A 20,190-nucleotide genomic window follows, 5' to 3' on the forward strand; every position below is an offset into this window, starting at 1 on the left:
AGAGAACATGGAGGGTGAGTGTGGTACATTAGGTGACACAGATGGGACATGAGGAGTGTTTGGAGGGTGAAGGGGGTGTGAGAAGTGGAGGGAATGTTTGTTTTTTTTTCACTAGGACCAAGTCCCACAACACAGAGTTGGGCCTTTTAAACAGCCCACCTCTGTACCCGCAGCCCCTCTGGCTGCCTCCATACTTCTTTCTGGGTCAGCTGGTCTGACTCCAGCTCACACCCAGCCCTCACATTGAATATCCCGCCTTTGCGGGCACTTTCACCCAAGGTAGATGGACCAAGCCAGGAATTTCCCAACCTCCCCTACCCGCCTCAAGAATGAAAATCCAGGCTAAGGTTTCAAGTGCTTGTAGTTTCTGCTATTGATCCTTTAATGGGTCTGGATGATTGCCACTTTTATAGGCCTGTAGTAAAATGGAGGTTTTTTTTAATAAAGTGTAAAATTATCAATTAATGACTTTTTTTTTAAAAAAAAAGCTTTTTTTGACATCCTATTGTCACCATAGGGTTCATTGGTTCGATACAGTGTAGGGGCATGGAAGTGCTATAGCTTGGCATGGAGGTATGAGGGGCTATAGAGGACAGGTGGTGGGGGGGAGCATACCTTTGCATGGAAGGCACGAATGGCCATAGGGGGTTGGTGGAGTGCATAGGAAGGACCTTTTGATCTTACCTTTCAAAAGGTTCCCTCATCTCGATGGTTCACAACACTTCTGAGGTGCAGTGAAGCACGACTCTGAAAAGCTGGCCCAACGCCATAATAATTGTGGAGGGCAAGGGCATGCCTATATCCCTGCAATGGAGCCTGCCAGGTTAGGAGTGCAGGCTGCGGCCTACGGCCCAAGCCAGCCTACATCTTTAAACAGCACAACTGAAAATAGGAAATCCCAGGAATGGGGTCGGGAATCCCAGGATTGGCCGCTATTTTCACCCCTCCATGGAGTCTCCCTGACTCCATGAAAATCCAGCCCTACATCTCTAAGTTCAGAGGAACAAAAACCAACTGCTTCCTTCAGGCATGCTGCGTCCAATGCAACAAGTTGACCTTTTATGGATCAAGAATGTAGAGCTGCTCTCTCCTGAAATGATTTAGATGTTTTCAAATTCTAATTTCAATTCTTCATCAGCTTTTCTGGTACTATATCCATACAGTTCTTTTATTCATTCACAGGATGCTGGCATTATCGTCAAGGCGAGCATTTATTGTCCATCTCTAATTGCCCTTGAGAAGGTGGTGGTGAGCTGCCTTCTTAAAAACCGAGTGGCTTGCTAGGCCATTTCAAAGGATAGTTTAGAGTTAACCACAATTCTATGGGTCTGGAGTTGCATGTATGCCAGACCAGGTAAAGAGGACATGTTTGCTTCCCTGAAGAGGATTAGAGATTCAGATGGGATTTTACAACAACCCCAGGGCTGTCATGGTCACTGTTACTGATACCCACATTTTTTTTAAATTCTAGATTTATTTAATGATGTCCTTAGATGATTAGTCCAGGCCCCTGGATTTTTAGTCCAGTAAGTGCTGAAAAAAAGAGACTTTTTTTTGCCAAAGCTTTTCCTCTTGCGCTCATCAGGACAATTCGCAAGAAAATGCCAATGACAGGGGAAGCAAAAAAATTATACCGTATGAGAAGAGAGTGCTGATTGGTTGGCAAGCGGACTGTGGTTGGTAGAGGTATTGCCATGGAGAATGCACCAGTTGATGGAAGCTGACAGCTAGCTTCCAAGCATTGTTTGAAATTTAAACCAGGCTGCTTGACTCTGATTGGTCAAGACATTGCACTGTGGAGTGACCTAGCAAATGGCTGTCACTTATTTTGTTTATCCAAAACATACGTGTACATATTCTTTCTGTTTGCAAAGAACAGGGCCCTGTGTACTAATATATATAGCTTCCAGTACACATAAATGCGCCATACCGCATGCCTGACTGACAATCTTAATTTGGTTGTCAGTATAGTTCATAGCACACTAAGGATTATTTAGCAAATATTGTAAAATCACAGGATCACATCTAATGTTGGGCACTGTGTTTTGATTTTGCAAGCACGGGTTGGTTGGATATAATCCAAACCTTGCCTATTGTGAACAGCAGAAGGGCATGCTGTTTGATACGATCTGCCGGTCTTTGGGACATATGGTGTACATACCTAGCATCACGCTGGCACTGAAATTCATTCATCACATTACTCAGTTGTGTGATAGGCAGACATCTTTTTGGCATGACGGCAGTGTGGTATCAAGAAGTCGTAGCAAAATTGGAGTCAATGGGAACCAGGTGGAAAACTTTCTACTGGTTGGAGTCATACTTAGCACAAAGGAAGATGTCCAGAATGGAAAAACAGTAAAAACTGGGAAATAAGAATTCTGGTCCGAACTGGTCTTGTATACCTTAAAATGGAACATCAGTAAAAACTGGGAAATAAGAGTACTGGTCTGAACTGTTGTTTTCCTTCTGGTGGTTATGGTTGTTGGATGTCAATTATCTCAGTCCCAGGACATCACTGCAGGGGTTTCTTAGGGTAGTATCCTAGGCCCAACCATCTTTAGCTGCTTCATCAATGATCCTCCCTCCATCATAAGGTCAGAGATGGGGATGTTCGCTGATGATTGCACAGTGTTGAGCACCGTTTGTGACTCCTCAGATACTGAAGCAGTTCATGCCCATGTGCAGCACCTGGACAATATTTAGGCTTGGCTGATAAGTGGCAAGTAACAATCGTACTACGCAAGTGCCAGGCAATGACAATCTTCAACAAGAGAGAATCCAGCCACCTTCCTTTGACATTCATTTTGCATTACCATTGCTGAACCCCCCATTATCAATATCCTGGAGGGGGTTACCATTGACCAGAAACTGAACTGGACCAGCCCTGTGAATAATGTGACTACAAGAGCAGGTCAGAGGCTGAGAATCCTGCAGAGTGTAACTCACCGCCTGACTCCAGTCCATGATCTACAAGGCACAAGTCAGGAGTGTGATGGAGCACTCTCTACTTGCCTGGATGAGTGAAGCTCAAGAAGCTCAACACCATCCAGGACAATGCAACCACCTTGATTGGCACCACATCCACTGTCTTCAACATTTACTCCCTCAACCACCAGCACACAGTAGCAGCAGTGTCTACCATCTACAATAGGCATTGCAGCAACTGGCCAAGGCTCCTTCGACAACACTTTCCAAACCCGCAACCTCTATCACCAAGGAAGACAAGGGCAGCAAATGCATGGAAAACTCACCATCTGTAACTTCCCCTCCAAGCCACACACCAACCTGACTTGGGACTATACCAGCGTTCCGTCACTGAACCTGGTTCAAGATCCTGGAACTCCCTTCCTAACTGCACTGTGGGTTTACCTACACCACAAGGACTGCAGCGGTTCAAGAAGGCAGCTCACCAACTTCTCACAGACAATTAGGGATGGGCAATAAAAATGCTGGCCTAGCCAGCCATACCCACGTCCCGTGAAAGAATTTTTAAAAAATCTAAATTGAAAGTTAATGACAGACTTAAGAGAAAATGTTCGGTGTATCTATTTTCCTGCAGTGACGACATAAAGATCAAATCCAGTTCTATCACCACTTCTATGCATTACATTTTGTATTGGAAAGGGGTGTTGAAACAAATGTCAGCTGCCAGCCTGTACATAGCTAACAGCTCTAAAGCATAAGAGTTGATTGAGATGAACACTGGTCAGTGTACATGTATCTCCCATTATTTCAATATTTAAGCTTATGAGGCAATTCGAAGACTAGCATTCCCATTTGGCAAATAGAAGCTCATTTTCCAAACTGGACTGCTTTTCAGCTCAATTAATAATGTGAGCAGCAATTTAATTCTGCATGAAGGCGAACTAGTCAATGACATCTGACTCCCTACTGGGGGTCGTGGGGGTGGGGGGTTTGGGTGGGGCTCAATATTGTAATCCCATTTTGAACGACTATCACTGATATCTCTCATGCTCTCACTGTGTACGCTCGATTGGATAGTTAATTATACACATTAATATCAGGATTCCCATCTTATTCGGACATACATGGGAATGGGAAAAGCCTGCTGGGATTGTTCCTTGCCTGGTGAAAGCTGCTTCTAATTTGTCAGCTGATGACTGCATTTGTAGAGTCCATTTCACCTGCCACTGCAGTCTCTCAATTCTTAACAGAAGTCACTGTGACAAGAGGTGGACATGACGGGGGAAGAGGAAACCTGCAGGAGATTATCATTTGCGAAAGTCCAAGGAAAACCATATTGCTTGTAAAAATACTGCATGGATGCAAACTCAGAAAACATACAGTTCTTCATTCTTGGCACAGTTATTGAGTCAAGTCTGGGGATTGTAAACTATGCCCACAGGTAAAATAAAACCTTTCTGCTTTACAGGATGACTCAATAAGAAGAAAAGGTACCAAAAAGAAATCAGTGAAGAATTTGACAGGAATAAAAACAAAGGCTGCTGAGACTTGCTTCAATACAGAGGTCAACAACCTCAGAAAGAAATATTATGCAACAACAGAAAACAATTTTCGATAATTCACACCCACTGTACACACCTCGGGGGCGATCTTCAAGTAGTATGTGAAACTGGCGTGAAGTCAGCAAATTGGATGCCTGAAAGCTAGAAATACCATTAAATATGCCAGCCATTTTAGCCCTCCTATTTTGGGAAGCAGGTGATCAGCTACTTTCACACTTGATCCTTCTGGCAGGTCGATCCCGAGGAGGAATTTCAAACAGATGGGTAGCCAGATGTTTTAATGTGACAACCAGTAGCAGGAATTTGAAATTAAAACAGAAAATGCTGGAAAAACTCAGCGGGTCTGGCAGCATCTGTGGAGGGAGAAACAGAGTTAACATTTCCAGCCCCTATGACTCTTCTATTATAGTAGCAGGAGCTTGTTGAAACGTTCTTTTGAGCAGCCTCTAGTTGCCCTATGAATGATATAGGACCCTAATTTGTATATTTAAGCAGCCCTACGCCGACTTCAGGTGGGCTTGCTGGTCTCCTATTTGCAAGCTTGCTAAAATTTGTACCAGGCTGGTCTTAGACATCCAAGAAGCAGCCAAGATACCCATGGCCCAAGTTTGAACTGCTGTCTGCCCATTTTACAGGCCAGATATGGACAACTGGCAGTCAAAATTTGTCATCGCCCCAGTCCTACATCATAACCTTAACAGCAACATTATTCTCATCTAATTGAACATAATGGCCTTGAAATGATACAGTGGTTATTAACTCACAAATGTTTGACACATCTAAAATTCCTCTCTCAACAGAGGTCTTAAACTGTATACAAACACTTAAAGCATTTGATCGCAATTCCTCTCCCTGCTATTTTAATGAGAGCAACATTCTGCTTAAAATAAACAGATTAAACCTTGTTAAAATCCAGAAAGGAGGGGTTAGAGCATTTGTACATGGTAAATTCTCTGGGTTGAAATACTGCAGGCCCTGTCCAACTACAGCACATTGAAGGAAGCATAAGTAGTCCATTTTCAATGTCATCACATTGGTATATAAGGAAATTAAAACAACTTTTAATCATTTCAGGTAATGCTTCCAATGAGAGCTTATTATTGTTTTCTGAGTTCTTCTGAAAAAGGGAAGGAGGGAGGTAAAGATTTTGTTATGATGGAAAACTGGTTGCTGAAGTGACTCAACATGGGCAAAGGCTATTTCTTGAAGTTATCTGATTACATAGGAGCAAGGAGGTGGAGGAGGTAAAAATGCCTGATATCAAAGCAGATTTGATGAGTTTTTCTCTTGGAAGTTATTTATTTTTGCTCTGATTTTTGTCCTTTCTTCCTCCACTTCTTGTAGCCCCAGCCGCTTAACATCTGACAGTCAGGTGAACAGGCTGTTGTTCTCTTTCATTTGACATTGCTTGGGACAACACAAGAGGTCCATGACCTAACCTGGGGTAACCTGATATTTCCACCTGTCCCTTCCTTCCTGAAGCGAATCATCTGATTTCTGCACACTTCTCACGAAGGCACAGGAAGCAGAGTTGGTAGTGTGGGGAAATTGTGCAAGTAAAACAATATCCAAACATTGCATGTCATAGTGCACTGAAGCCATTATAATATTTAACACTGACCAGTAGCAAGTCACATTTAAATAAACTTATAGCAGACCTTTTAGGTAATTATTTGCAGCTCTCAACTGTCCTGGTTCCTCTTACAATCTGAGTGTTACTGCCAATTACACACCGGAAAAGTAAAATGAAATCTGAAATTGGATGCAAGCAAGAAAATTCCTATTTTAATTCCTTACCTCCAACGAGCTTGTGGATAGTGTAGATACTGTCTCACTTTTGGACACCATCCCTGAGTTCCCTGAATCACCTGTGTCACACAGGTTATTGGGGAGCTGTGTTTCATTTGCAGAACTCGGTGTCTGGTGGCCAGGAGAAGCCCTTTCATTGCAAGCAATATTAACGTGATCCATCGGTGAGTTTTTTGCACAAAACCCACTGTCTGCATTGAGATGAATAAGTCTAGTCTGGGGCAATTGACTAATGTTAATATTATATTTGCTATCGTCTTTTGGTTTGGGCCTCAGGGTTGAGGTGTTGGTGGGCAAGATAACATAGTTAGCATCAATCACTTGTTCCTGTGCTCGTGCTAGTTCCGAGTCTAACTGCTTGAAAATGTCACCGTCACATATATATATTGATTTCGGCTGTTCACTCTTATTTATTTTTAAGGTGTGGTCGCCAAACTCATTCATATTTAACGATCCTGGATAGTTCAGTGATCCCTGGAGATGCATCTTTGACACATTTGCTGGAAGACTTGAGAAACCAGACAACTTTTGATGGGTGAATTTCATTTTCATGTCTTCATCGTGGACCATAGAGCGCTTTAGAGTTCCTGTGAGTGTTCCTGTTCTGACGGCGTTGATATCTTTATTTAAAACTGTAAGATTGAGAATAACTGTGTTATATTTTGTTACTAGAAAAAATTTGCTGCACATCATTAGACAATTTTTCTGGATGGCTCTGTGAGTGTGTAATCGCTAGCAACATGCGGCAAAGTGCTACATGCACAGGAAATCACTAACAGGACCACCAGACGTTCACAGCTGTTTTACTGAAGCTCATTCAGGGCTCTATTTACATAAATGTGAATTTATTTGCTACGATCTCCCTGGGTGACCGGGTTTGTTTTCTTTGTGTTCACTGTAATAAAACGCTAACATTACGGTAATGAAGTTATTCAAATATAGGAATAGTTTAATGCTATAATATTAACAATAAATCAGTAAATTACTTTAACACAATTTGATCTATATATGTATATATATATCACAATTTGATCTATATATGTATATGTATATATAGATATATATATATTTTTATATATATATATATATAAAAACAAAGTCAACAATTTATGTGGCCTTGTTCTATTTTCCTTAGTCTGACTCTTTCCTTTTATCTGAACATAGATTTTACATCTTCCTTAGCCTGAGAGAACATCGATAAGCAAATTTATCTATAAACACATTCCTATTGCACCAATATCTAAAAAAGCTCACAAAATTTCTATGTTTAAACCCTAAAATAACACAATCATGCTTTTTTTTTTCACCCAGAGAACTCTCTGCACATTAGCGATAAAGGGCACCAGGCTTTTTAAAAGAAATCTCCCCAGTTAGCTTACATTGCTCTGTATCGTCTGCTCTTTTAAGTTTTCCTTTCTGTGTCAGCTATTCCAAAGGAAACATTCACTAAAATGTGATTTTTATTTTTTTTGGCTGATATTTAGGTGTTCTGAACCCAGCTCTTTGTGACAATCCCACAGTACACATTGGCACTAAACTGGCAATTTCACACAGAGAGGACATATAGTTGCCTGGTGTCAAAAATGGACATGTTAGTGTGGTTGGGGGTAGGCTCTCCGGTGACTGGGATTAAAGGCATAGTGTTGGTGCAGAGTAGAGGGAGCTTTATTCAGTTATCTAGCCCATGCTATTCCTAACCTGGGAGTGCTTGATCCTGACACTGCTTTCTCAAAGTAGAAAAGTGTTCCACTCCCCAGCGCTGACATCCTTCACCTTGATAAACTAAAAAGAATATGAATTTAAAAAAAGAATAACTAAAACTGTGTCTCAAGTAGTGTTGCAATACAATCCATCAGCACCCACACTCAGCTTCCCTCAAGGAAAATTATTAACACTAAAATGTGAAGTTTACAAGTACATAATTTCCATGAGAACAGCAAGTGAAATTCCGACTGCATGCTTTAATTACAGCTGTTTCAGAGGCAACCAATCAGTTACAGTCTCTAGTCTAAAGTCACTCCTGAGAGGGTCTTGGAAGTTATATTTTACACTACAAACAAGCAAATATCACATAACAGGTTTATTTCCAATACTTTATTGACTGGATGTTTATGCTTAATTAGCAGTTCAAGCACAGTGTCCAGTTGGGCGACGGGCTCTTCATGAGTCCTCGGTGGCAACAACTGGCCAAGTGTCTCACAATAGTCAGTAAAGCACAGGAAATGAAGGAGGGGTGAGCTTCCTCTGAGCTCCTCCCGCTCTCTCGTAACGCCAATGGAAACCCCTTTCTGTACACGTAAACAGGGATTCCAATCAAGTTACAGTAGCAAAGCAGCAGAAGCTCCAAGGAAATTCAGCCCAAATCACCAGAGTTTAGCAATTCTTAAAATAAGGCCAGCATAGAAGAGTTGTTGAAAAAGAAAAAGCATGAAGCATGTTCACCTCATTCATATTCTAATAAAACCAGACTGAGCACCAGGCATGGCACTAGAAATAGCCATGGTGCCACTGGTTTTAAGGAAAAAGAAAAATCATGAAAAATTATAATCACCTCCTGGTGATTATTCAGTGATCACCTACTGATAATGATGGGAGCATCAGGTAAGAATAGGATTGGACATAGCCATGATGCCACTGGAGAAACAGCCAGCCATAATCACTAAATATTAAAGCAAAATACTGTAGATTCTGGAAATCAGAAATAAAAATAGAAAATACTGGAAACGCTGAACAGGAGAAACAGAGTTAAAGTTTCAGATCAATGGCCTTACATCAGAACCTGGTCATCAGCTTGAAACACTAACTCTTGCTTTCCTCTCAAAATATGATGTCAGACCTGCTGAGTATTTCCAGCATATTTTTTTATTGCAGACAATAATCATTGCTGTGATTTTCATTATTCTTTCGTGGGATGTGGGCATTACTGGCAAGGCCAGAATTTGTTGTCAATCCCTAATTGTCCTTGAAATGAGTGGCTTGCCAGTCCATTTCAGAGGGCAGTTAAGAGCTAACCACATTGTTGCGAGTCTGCAAGAGTTACATGTAGGCTAGACCAAATAAAGGCAGCCGATTTCCTTCCCTGAAGGACAGTGGTGAACCAAATGGGTTTTTACAAGACCTGATGAAAGTTTCATGGTCACTGTTACTGAGACTAGCTTTATATCCCAGATTTATTCATTGAATTTGAAGTCCATTGTGGAATTTGAACCATTGACTCAGGGCATTAGCCAAAGCCTCTGGATTACCAGCTCAGTGACATTACTGCTATGCCACCATCTCTCTTTTACTTGACTAAAGCAGCAGATGGCACCTGTAGGATGGTAGTATAGCATGGAATCTTTTGGGGGGGAGAACGGAGAAAACAAAATTTCATTTAAACAAGATGATAAATCTTATATAAAATTATTTAATCACTTACCTGATCTACATGCCATATCTACATCCTTTTCAAAGTCAGTCTATAAAAGTTAGGGAAAAACAGTTTAGAAATGATGAAAAATATTGCCGCAGGGCGTCTTTTTCCTGACATTTAATGCTCCTCTCCTGCTTCAACATTTAGGGCTCATGCAATCAGTTAGTCCTCATCGAGGAACTGTGACAAACACTGATTGTAAACTGCACCAATCTTGGAGTTGCTGTGGTGAATGATTCACTGGCCTCAAAATTAATCTTGTAATGGAATTGGAGCCATCCTGATGCCCCAAAGAGGAGTAGACTGCTCAGGAGACTCCACCAGAGCGTAAATTTGGCAAGGCAGATCTGTGTTTGGAAACCTCATTTGATTAGGGAACAGATCAGGACACAGGCCATAACTTAATCACTGGAAAATTGGAAGCACTATAATTGGTGCATACTAACCTTGGTGCCAAATTGTCCAGTCCATGTTCCCAAGTGAGGTGCTGAACCAGTGGCCCTGTGTCACATAATTTACCCTTCCATTCACTGGAATTCAAACACTGGTCATTACCTTATTAACATGTTTATCTTAGTTATTTATATACAAAGGTGTGAAAGGCACACGGTTACCTTGTTATAGCCCAATTTCCATTTTTGAATAAAACAAATTGGCTTGCAAGGCATTTTCAAAAAAATGGAATTTGTAAATTGGGCACAAAGCAAGCCTCTAGGCAAAGTGAAACCATAATGACATTTCAGATTTGGAAGGATCCTACGGTTATGTCAGCCAAGGACATGTCTAGAGCTTCCTTCGTGCAGTATGGTTTCTTAGGCAATTGCACTGGATCTTTCTGATTTTCGCTCAGTTTCTGACCTGAATGGTAAGCAAGAATTCTACAACAGATGTGACACGTTTGGTATCATGATCTTCTGTTTGATGGTGACAGACCAAATAAGTGATTGCTGTGTCTACCTTGTTCCCCAATTCAACAGGGTTGTTTGGGAAGAGAGGTGCAGTTCAGTAATCATGTCAGCTCACTAGTGGGATTACCCTTTGTGAAATGGCATGAGCAAGTTTCCACATTTCATGGCTCATGTATATTTCCCTCGCCCCCCCTTCCAATTTGCAAGTCCTAGTTTACCGCTCTGTAGCTAGAGTTTTCTCTTTTCTATAAGATGGTGGGTGTTACATTCCAAAAAGCCTATTGAAATAAGCTGCAAATTTTTGATTTCAATACAATGATAATGATGAATGTGAAGGTACAAGTGCTTCCTTTTTGATGAATTCACCCACCATTTTTCCAAGTGCTCAATCAAGGGTATATTAGGGCTGATTTTGATTGATGGCTGTCCAACTGAAAGAGCACATTAACCAGCCCATTTTTACAGCAGCAAAAAGTACCCGTAAATTTGTGGCCACAGCTTAATTTAAATTTGACAATGAGCTGCAGGATATCAATAGGTGTCTTGATGTAGCTTGCCAGGTTGAAGTCTCTAGCTCAGGCTTGTGTGGCTGCTTAACTTGGTGAGTTAGTCGGTGTGAGAAGGGGGTTGCATTGCGGCCAGAGAAGGTAGAGCTCCCTGGGCGGCAAAGACCTTTGTCTTACTGAGAGACCCGCTGCCCCTTTGAAGCCCACAAAAAGCTGTCACTTACCTTTGCTGGGCCTATTTCGCTTCATCGTTTGTGGAATTGGTCAGAGTGTGCACGGCACAGACTTTAGCCAATTACGACCCAAAATGGCCATCAAGGTCCTTTTTGCATCATTGAACTCTGACTCCTACATTATAAGGGGCCTACACGGACAGGCACGTTGAACAACTGGCAATAAGTCCCTGTCAAAATGGGGACAGCAACTTCACCGGTGTTGACAGGGCAGGAAGGTAACTGACTCCGTTTTAAGACTGTTACTGCCCCGGTAATGCCAGGTGAAAGAGGTGGTTTCCACTGGTTCCGTAAGCAATCAATCTGTGTCTTCGTGAATGGTTATTTCCTACATTACAGCAGTGACTGCACTTCAAAAGTACTTCATTGGCTCCAAAGTGCTTTGGGCATCCTGAAGTCAGTAAAGGTCCTATATAAATGCAAGTCTGTCTTTCTTTTAGTTATAACTTGGCACCAGTATGCAGCACAGACTCATCAGATGTACATCAATACACTCTTGTGTAAGGCTGTATAGTTATATCCCTGCATTGGGGATAAAAGTTGGTGGTGGAGTCATACTAGCCCTTAGGTTTCACTCGTGACAAAGTAATTTCATGAAAGATGAACCTAGCCTAACACCATAAAATTGGATTCCTGTCAGCTATTGCCCAGTACCTGAGAAGTGGAGTATCATAAGAACATATGGAATAGCAACAGGAATAGGCCCTTCAGCCCATCATGCCTGTTCTGCCATTCAATAAGATCATGGCTGAATTTGGCCTGAGCTCCACTTTTCTGTCTGCCCCCCATAACCCTTGATTGCCTTTTCAGTCAAAAATCTGTCCAACTCCTGCTTGAATATATCCAATGATCCAGCCTCCAATGCTCACTGGAGAAGATAATTCCAAACATCAATGGCTCTTTGAGAGAGGAAATTCCTCCTCGCCTCCATCTTAAATGGGAGACCCATTATATTGAAACTGTGCCTCCCTTGTTCTAGATTTCCCCCGTCAGGGGAAACATCCTCTCAACATTTTACTCTGTCAAGCTCCTTCAGAATCTTATATGCCAACTCACAGCATGAAGGGTCACAATCCACAAAGAATATTTACGTGTGGATGTCACGTGGCATGAAAATGATTAAACAACCTTGTAGTGTTCAGTCTCATCTTGTACAAGAGGCTTGGATTTTTGAGCATTATAACTGTTGTGAGGAACCATCTGGTATCTGGGTTTCCCAATGCATAAGAAAAATGTAAATGTCATACAAAATGGTGGGTGTCTAATATTCCTGGGATGAAACGGTTGTCTTCTGAGGTAAGGTTGAGTAGGTAGAGCCTATACACAGTGAAGTTTAGAAGAATGAGGAGGGATCTTCTCGAATCATAAAAAAAATTCTGAGGAGGCTTGACAAGGTAGATGTGAAGAGGATTTGTCCTCTCCTGTGGGAAATCTAGAACCGGGGGCACAGTTTAACAATAAGGGGTCTCCCACTGAAGGTTGAGATGAGCAGAAAGTTCTCGGGCAGGGTTTTGCCCTTGGTAGGGGTGCTCAGTGGGGACGGTCGAGAGTCTGACTGCCACCTGTGATTGGCTCCGCAATGCGATTTCACGCGGGTGGTCCAATTAAGGCCCGCCCTGTGTGGACTGCGAGCGGCAGTGCCAAGCACTGCCTGTACAGGTGGGGGGAGTGGAGGAGAGGGAGAGCGGGCCTGGCGTGCAGTTCGCACATACTCGGGCAAGATCGCTTCAATCTCCATGAGGCACGGAGCTGCCTCAGGTAGATTGAAGCACTTTTTAAAAAGATTAATAAAGACAGTAAAAATTTAATAAAACATCTCCCCTCATGTGACTCTGTCACATGAGATGGGACATGTTTTTAATTCCAAAATAAAGTTTTTATTTAACGTGTATTAGCTTCAGGGAGCCTCATCCTGCTCGTGGATGAGGTTTCCTAAAATATGTAAAGGCTGCTTGGCCTTTTCGCCTGCCCATCAACTGTTAGGTTGGACGGGCAACATAAATTTCAAGGTAATGAGGTTGTTAATCACCTTAATAGGCCTTTTAATTATCAGTGGGTAAGCAGTCGACTCCGGCGCGTGACCACCAAATGGAACGTCGCAGGACTGCGCGATGACATCTGGCACACCCCCGATGTCATCGCGTGTCATTTCACGCTTGGGCGTGTGGGAAGCGTGCCCGCACACCCAGCGTAATACTCTGGGCCATCTTTCAGAGGGGGCATGTTTTGGAATTAGTTTTTGGAATTGTCTGGAATTCCAGTGGCGGCTGGGTCATTGGCTATACTCAAGGTTGAGTGAGACAGATTGTTGATCGACAACGGAGTCACAGGTTATGAGGGTAGGCAAAAAAAGCGGAGTTAAGGCCTTAGTTAGATCGGCCATGATCTTACTGAATGGCAGAGCAGGGGAGATGGCCCAAAAGGCCCACTCCTGCTCCTATTTTTTATGACTTTATGATCAATATTGACTGTTAACATTTTTGTACGTTATTAAAAAAGATGATCTGAATGACCTTCTCATCAAAAATCACCAAGTGCTCCAGCGTGTCATGGGGCCCGACTTATTTGCATGTTTAATTCTTACACTCTTCCAATAATGATGTTTGTCTTACAGGATTGGAAACAGTGCAAAAAGGAATGGTGACCCCACTCTTTATGCTGACTATTTGAAATAATGAAATTTTGAAAATGTAGTGCACTTGAGTCAAACAGTTGAAACTAATAATCAATCGGTGGAAAACAGTGCTCCAAATATATTTTCCAGCACTATGCTTCTTGCAGCCTCCGGTTATCTCAACCCTCAAAAAGGGGGAACTTTACCTAAAATCTACTTAACAGAAACAGACCATTACACCCAACAGGGGTCTATGCTGGTGTTTCTGCTCCATGCGAAGCTGTGAGCCTCCTCCTGCCTTACTTACCCAATACTTTGTTACTTTTTGGGCGTAAAGCCCAGCTTGAATGAGTTCACAAAATGAATGGCAGCAGCTCAACCACTTGTTATACAAATCCCATTTTCCATTGAGGTTTCATCTGTTTTGTTACTAAAAATCTGTCATTATAACAAACAGCAGCCAAGGTTTCTCATTAATCATCTGATGAACACAAACCACAATTAGATAACAACGATTTCCTTGTATATTTCTTGGATAGATTCATTGCATCATTTGATACTAAGCCTCATTAGAAGGTCTTAAATTTCCTTCTGTGTTATTAGCCGACATCAGATGGAAGTAGCAGTGCTACTGCTAGCTTCAGGTAAAGGACAAGTAAATTGGTCATTGTTCCTGATCATTATGCAGTGTACATGTCCAGACACTGGATAAAGATAAAAATGATCTCGACTGTGATACCCTCCAAATCGAACTGCTTCCTGATACTTGTTGGGTGCTCAGGAGGATCACTTCTCAGTGACTTCTGATGGAAAGATTGTTCAGATTGTAATTTAAAAAGAAACAGTAAAATCAGTTCACAAACTCTTGCTTGTTTGCGTTTCCCTCCATTTTGTGTGTTTATCAAGCTGTTGGTGCCCACAGAAACCTACCAAGAGTAAGATTAGCATCTTCAGAAGAGCGAAGAGAATAGGAATGGAAGAAAAATTGATTTTCTTCTTCTCTTAGAGAGCCTTGGTCTTATTCCTCTGGTGTTCATACTGACAAGGCACGAATATACAACGTCAGTAGTGCTGGAACTCCTGGTATGGTAGTAGGCAAAAGACCTGTAGACTCCTCCAGTTATAACTTACCTCCAGCTATAACCTAAATGCTTCAGAATGAGAACAAGAAATCCTCTGGCTTCACTATAAACTCTTATATAATGCCACATCTGTTGAACTAATAGTTACATTTTTCTCAAAACTGTTAAATTCTGAATATGAATGTACAAAATGGATAGAAAAAAGACCAGTGGATCAATTGAGTCTGTCCCATTCTGCTGTGCTGCAAGCAGGCAACACAATCACCGATACAATCCACCCAGCAGCTGCCATATTATCTCCCAGGAGAAGCATAAAAATTAGATTATAAGAATCCTCAGCCAATACAGCAGAACTTGTTATAACATTTCTCACAAGCAATCATTCAAGAAAGGTTGGCAAGCATTCAACACAAGTATGGTATTTTTTAGCACAGATGTCCATACCATTAATTGTGCATGTCCATTTTGAAATGATCCCCCAGAGTCTCCATTCCCTTCCTCTTGTCGATCTACGACTCTACACTTCACTGCATCCTGCACCTGTGAAGTGAGGACAAGAACACCTGGTTAAATTAAAATATTATTGAGGGAAGGAAAATAGGATCAAGTAGAAAGAGTTCAAACCCACGGTAAACAGCTGATCCTTAACGCAGCTGAATAAACAGCCAAACTCAAATATGCGCAAAGTAAACATGAAGAAGGATAGGTCTTTCAAGATGCTGTCTCACCGTCAGCGTTCACTTCTTGAAGTGTAATTACATCCTTTAAGTTCCTCAGAATCAAAGAAATGTTGGGTCATTTCAGTTAAATTATTTTTAAATAGCGAGTACTGCTGAGGACAACAAAGGAAATTAGCTTGACAGAGTTACTGAGGCCAACAGTGGGAACTGATTTCAATAGATAGTAATTCTGATTGGTTCAGTCATTTGACACCTGACTTAGGCACATTCGTTACCTTAGGGTGGCAGAAGCATAGCAGGTTAGCCTGCTCAGGGCTCAGGCAGGAAGGGCCTCCATCCAACTAACACCCCACAGGCACCGCTTCCCTTTGGACCCCTCAACGCCTTCATGGCCGGATCAAAATTTTGAGTGGTAAAACGCAACAAGGTTTTTTGCCCTGCCACTGAAAAATTTGCTGGGGAACGCAATCACCCCACCAATGGTTCTCCACAGCCAATTAACACTCTGTGGATCATCGGGCGGAGGCAGGACTTCTGCCTCTGATTGGCCGGGAGGTCTCCAGTCCTGGCAGCACCACCAGGAGCAATGGCCACTGCTGGGACTAAGAAGAAAAATCAGGATCCTCTTGGAAGGCAAGTACTGGAGCTCTTTCAGGGAAGGGGACGAGGCATGATGACCTGGGGGAGAAGGGGGGGGCGGGGGGGGGTTTTGGATGAGAAGAGGGGAGATGGGTTACAAAGGCAAGATTTGGATCAGGTGGCACCTTGGACGAGGAGCATGGAGGTGGGGGGGTGGGTGGGGGACGATGGGGAAGGCCCTCCCTGCCCGAGCCCTGAGCAGGCTAACCTGCTGGGCTTCTGCCACCCTTAGGCTGACCTCTTCCTGCTGGCCTGAGGCAACCCTTAAGGGCCTCAATTGAGATGAGAACAGGTGGGTCGCCCACAGCTACCCCTCCACCATCCCTCCCAACCCCGCCACCACCTCCCGTGAAATTAAAGCCAGGTTGTGGGTGGGTGGTCAGTGGGAAGGACACCTCCAGGCCAGGATTTTTCAGTCGGCATGCGGGGGCAGGCCCGACATGCCGGTACATAAAATGGTACGCAATGACATCGGGCGTGCGTCCCACCATCACTGCGCTGCCTCGTGATGTTTCACTCAACGGGCACGTGCTGGAGCTGGCTGCGTGCCCGCCGATAATTGATAGGCCTATTAAGGCCATTAACAAATTAATTAATGTCAAGTTAATGATGCCAATCCAACCTTACGGTTGGCAGGCAGACGAAAAAGCCAAGTGACCTTTACATTTTTTAGGAAACCTCATCCACGAGCAGGATAAGGTTTCCTAAAGCTATTATGAATTAAATAAAAAAGTTTTCCTGAAAAATAAAAACACGTCCCATCCCATGTGACAGGGTCACATGAGCGGACATGTTTCATTAAATTTTTATTGCTTTTATTTATTATTTTCAAAAGCGCTTCAATCTCCTTGAGGCAAGATTGTTGTGCTCTTGCACGCGCATGTGCAAAAGAGCGCTGGCCCCGACTCTCCCTTCTCCCCCTGCCTGCACAGGTCGCTGCCACTCGCGTGTTACGCTGGGCGGGCCTTAATTGGCTCGCCCTTGTAAAATGGCGGTGCGCACCCGATTGCGGGCGGCGGTTGGGTTCTCGATCGCCCCCGCCTGCTCCCACCAGGCCTGCCCGATGTGGGAAAAATTCTGCCCACCGGTTTTCCGGTTTGCTCCCCAGACGGAAACCCGCTAGTGGGAGGCTGTAAAATTCTGCTCATGAAGGAAAACAAGCATTGGCGTTAAGTTTAGCATTAATAATAAGTTTGGATTTAATTAAAGTTTGTCTTTCTTAAACCGTTTGCCAATGGCTCTGATAGCAAAATTCTACCACTATTATCAAAGTGTACTGAAGTCTTGGGCGCTTCCCATCTTCTTTTACACTCTGGAGATTGCTGCCAACCACTGTTTTTTTGCCCTTACTTATGGTAAAGTGGGAGGCGGTTAATAAATGTGCATTAGGTGCCATTAATTGACATATTATACATGTAACTTTAACAAGGGAACATTGCCTTTGCTAACCTCTTTAAAAACAATTAAATAAGCATGATTTAAAGTGCTGGGAGGATTCACGAGAATAGTTCCGGGGCAAGGAACTTAGAAAAGGTTTTCCTTGGAGAAAAGGCTGACAGGAGATCTGATAGAGCTATGTATTATCATGAGGAGTCTACAAACAATAGATAGGGAGAAACTGCCCCTCGTGAAATGATTGAGAATGAGATGACACATATTTAAAATAACTGGCAAAACGAGCAAAAGCGACATGAGAAAAAAGGTTTTTCACGTAGCAAGTGGTTAAGGTCTGGAATGCACTGCCTGAGTGTGGTGCAGGCAGGTTCAATTGAAGCATTCAAAAGGGAATTTGACTGTTAACTGAAAAGGCAGAACATGCAGGGTTATGGGGAGAATGCAGGAGGATGCACTACGTGAATCAGGCATTTGGAGAGCCAGTGCAGATACGATGTCCTTCTACGCTATAACAATTCTGTGATTCTGTAACTTTATGGTCCTCAAATTCTGAGGCCCATGATCTGCCAACAGAAGTGTGGTAAAGCAAGATTCTGAATGATGCGCAACTCCATCCCTAATTCTGAGGACTACATAGGGTAAAAGCCTACATATGAAATATCAAGGTGCATGGTGGTAGGGATGATGATGATGGGCTGCATTTCACATGTCCCTGCCAGGTGTGTTTCTGGCAGGGGGCACGTAAAATAGGGCGGGTGCCTACCCCACCACCTTCCCACCCACTCCCGCAATCACTCCCACAATATGAGGGGTGGGCAGCTGCTGAAATCAGCAGCCCATTCGCCATTTTTAAATAGATAATCAAGCCTAATTTTAAAAAAAATCTTTTAAACGCGGCAATGAAGGCGGGAGGGGGATTTCTATCTTTGGGGGCTGGCCTTTGCGGATTGGGTGGGGGGGGGGTTGGGGCTGTCCCGTTAAGATAGATCCCTTCTTTCTTCCTACCCACTTGTTGCCTTAAACCCACCAACCCATCTCCCTGTCCCCCGCCCCCAACCCCCTCCCTAAGCTGCCCAGATCCTCCCTGTCCAAGGCCCCGGACTTACCTGTTTCCAGGTATCCATGGTCCTTCTTTTGCTTCTTAGTTGCATTCCTGCCTGTGCTCACCAATACACTCTTGGCCTTGCCAGGGCTGATGGAGCTGCTGGCTAATCGGATTGGCCAGCAGCTCCCGAGGGCAGGACTTCCTCCCCGGTAAGGGGCAGAAGTCCCACACCGGTCCTGTTTAGCCTGCAGGCAGTGCTTTATGGCTGTGAGGTGGACCAGCATGAAGTGGTTTGGCTCCACGCCGACTTTGCTTCTGGAAGGGAAGGGGGGTGGGAGGCATTTGGCGGGGTGGGGGGTCTAGTCATCTGCTCCCTCATAATATTCAGCCTGAAGTCTCCAGTAAGGGCAGAATTGCTGTGTCTTGAGTGCAATTACACTGAAAACAGCACCAGTATGCAACAAACCACAGGTCAAAAAGATACCAATAAGAGAAGTGGAATGACATAATTTTTACTGTGTTGAAATTAGCTATGTCAATACAACAGTCAGGCCCAAACAGAAGGAATTCCAATGGCACAACTTAAAAATAGGTCAATGAGTGGAAATTACATATGGTTTTAATGCAAGGGCAGAGGGAATCCGGAATTCACTCTCCAAAAGGCTATGGATGCTGGGTCAACTAAAATTTTCAAGGTTGAGATTGAAAAGACTTTTATGAAGTAAGGGATTTTAAGCAGAGGCAGGTAAATTGATGTGAGGTAATGAACAGCCATGATCTAACTGAATGGCAGAAGGGCTCAAGGGGCTGAATGACCTACTCTTGTTCCTGTGACCTTGGTCTAAATCCATCATTTACATGGTAGTGTTTTTGCTGGGCCTGGTGATTCTTACACCCTCTCACTTCTGGTGGAATATAGGGCAGAAGATAAAAGTGGTAATAACTGCACGTCTTCTCCAAGGGAAAAATTTAACAGGCGACAGGTTTCTGAACCCTGTCACTGCAAAAGTCGGTGGGGAGCTCACCCCCAATCCGGATGGCTCCCCCGCAGTCCTGAGGAGCATTAAATGGCTGGAAACAGGCCTTCTTCTCCCATTCGGGAAGGAAGTCCCACCACCCAGAGCTGCTGGCCATCTGAATGGCCGGCATCTCTCTGGTCCCAGCAGTGGTGGCCATTGCTGGGACTGTATTCAGGGACTGCAAAGAGAAAAGCTGGGTGGGGAGAAAGAGGGGACTCCTGGGGGGTGGGGTGAAGACCTTGGTGGGGGCAGGGGGGTGGGTAGAAGTTGATCAGAAAAGGGGGCCTGTAAACAAGGCACACTGCCTTTCCTGCCTAAGGACTGAGCAGACTAACCTTCTGAGCTTTCAATCTGTTGTCCC

At 43.5% G+C, this 20,190-nt stretch overlaps 1 protein-coding gene across 3 annotated transcripts in view; it reads right to left on the reverse strand.

Moving 5' to 3' along the window:
* The window catches only part of LOC121279382 (adhesion G protein-coupled receptor B1-like), a 188,917-nt gene that overhangs the window by 40,454 nt on the left and 128,273 nt on the right, over nucleotides 1–20,190 (reverse strand). For 2 of the 3 annotated variants that reach the window (XM_041190586.1, XM_041190583.1), the window contains 3 exons: nucleotides 15,496–15,591; nucleotides 9,715–9,754; nucleotides 6,285–6,928 (listed from right to left, as the gene is read on the reverse strand). In XM_041190586.1, coding sequence (XP_041046520.1) covers nucleotides 6,285–6,928; nucleotides 9,715–9,754; nucleotides 15,496–15,591 — 780 coding nt within the window. Of the gene's footprint in view, nucleotides 1–6,284; nucleotides 6,929–7,994; nucleotides 8,079–9,714; nucleotides 9,755–15,495; nucleotides 15,592–20,190 lie in introns of all 3 variants that reach the window. The other variant, XM_041190585.1, reaches the window with a different exon arrangement.

This window comes from Carcharodon carcharias, chromosome 6, assembly GCF_017639515.1.
Source record: "Carcharodon carcharias isolate sCarCar2 chromosome 6, sCarCar2.pri, whole genome shotgun sequence".
NCBI lineage: Eukaryota > Metazoa > Chordata > Chondrichthyes > Lamniformes > Lamnidae > Carcharodon > Carcharodon carcharias.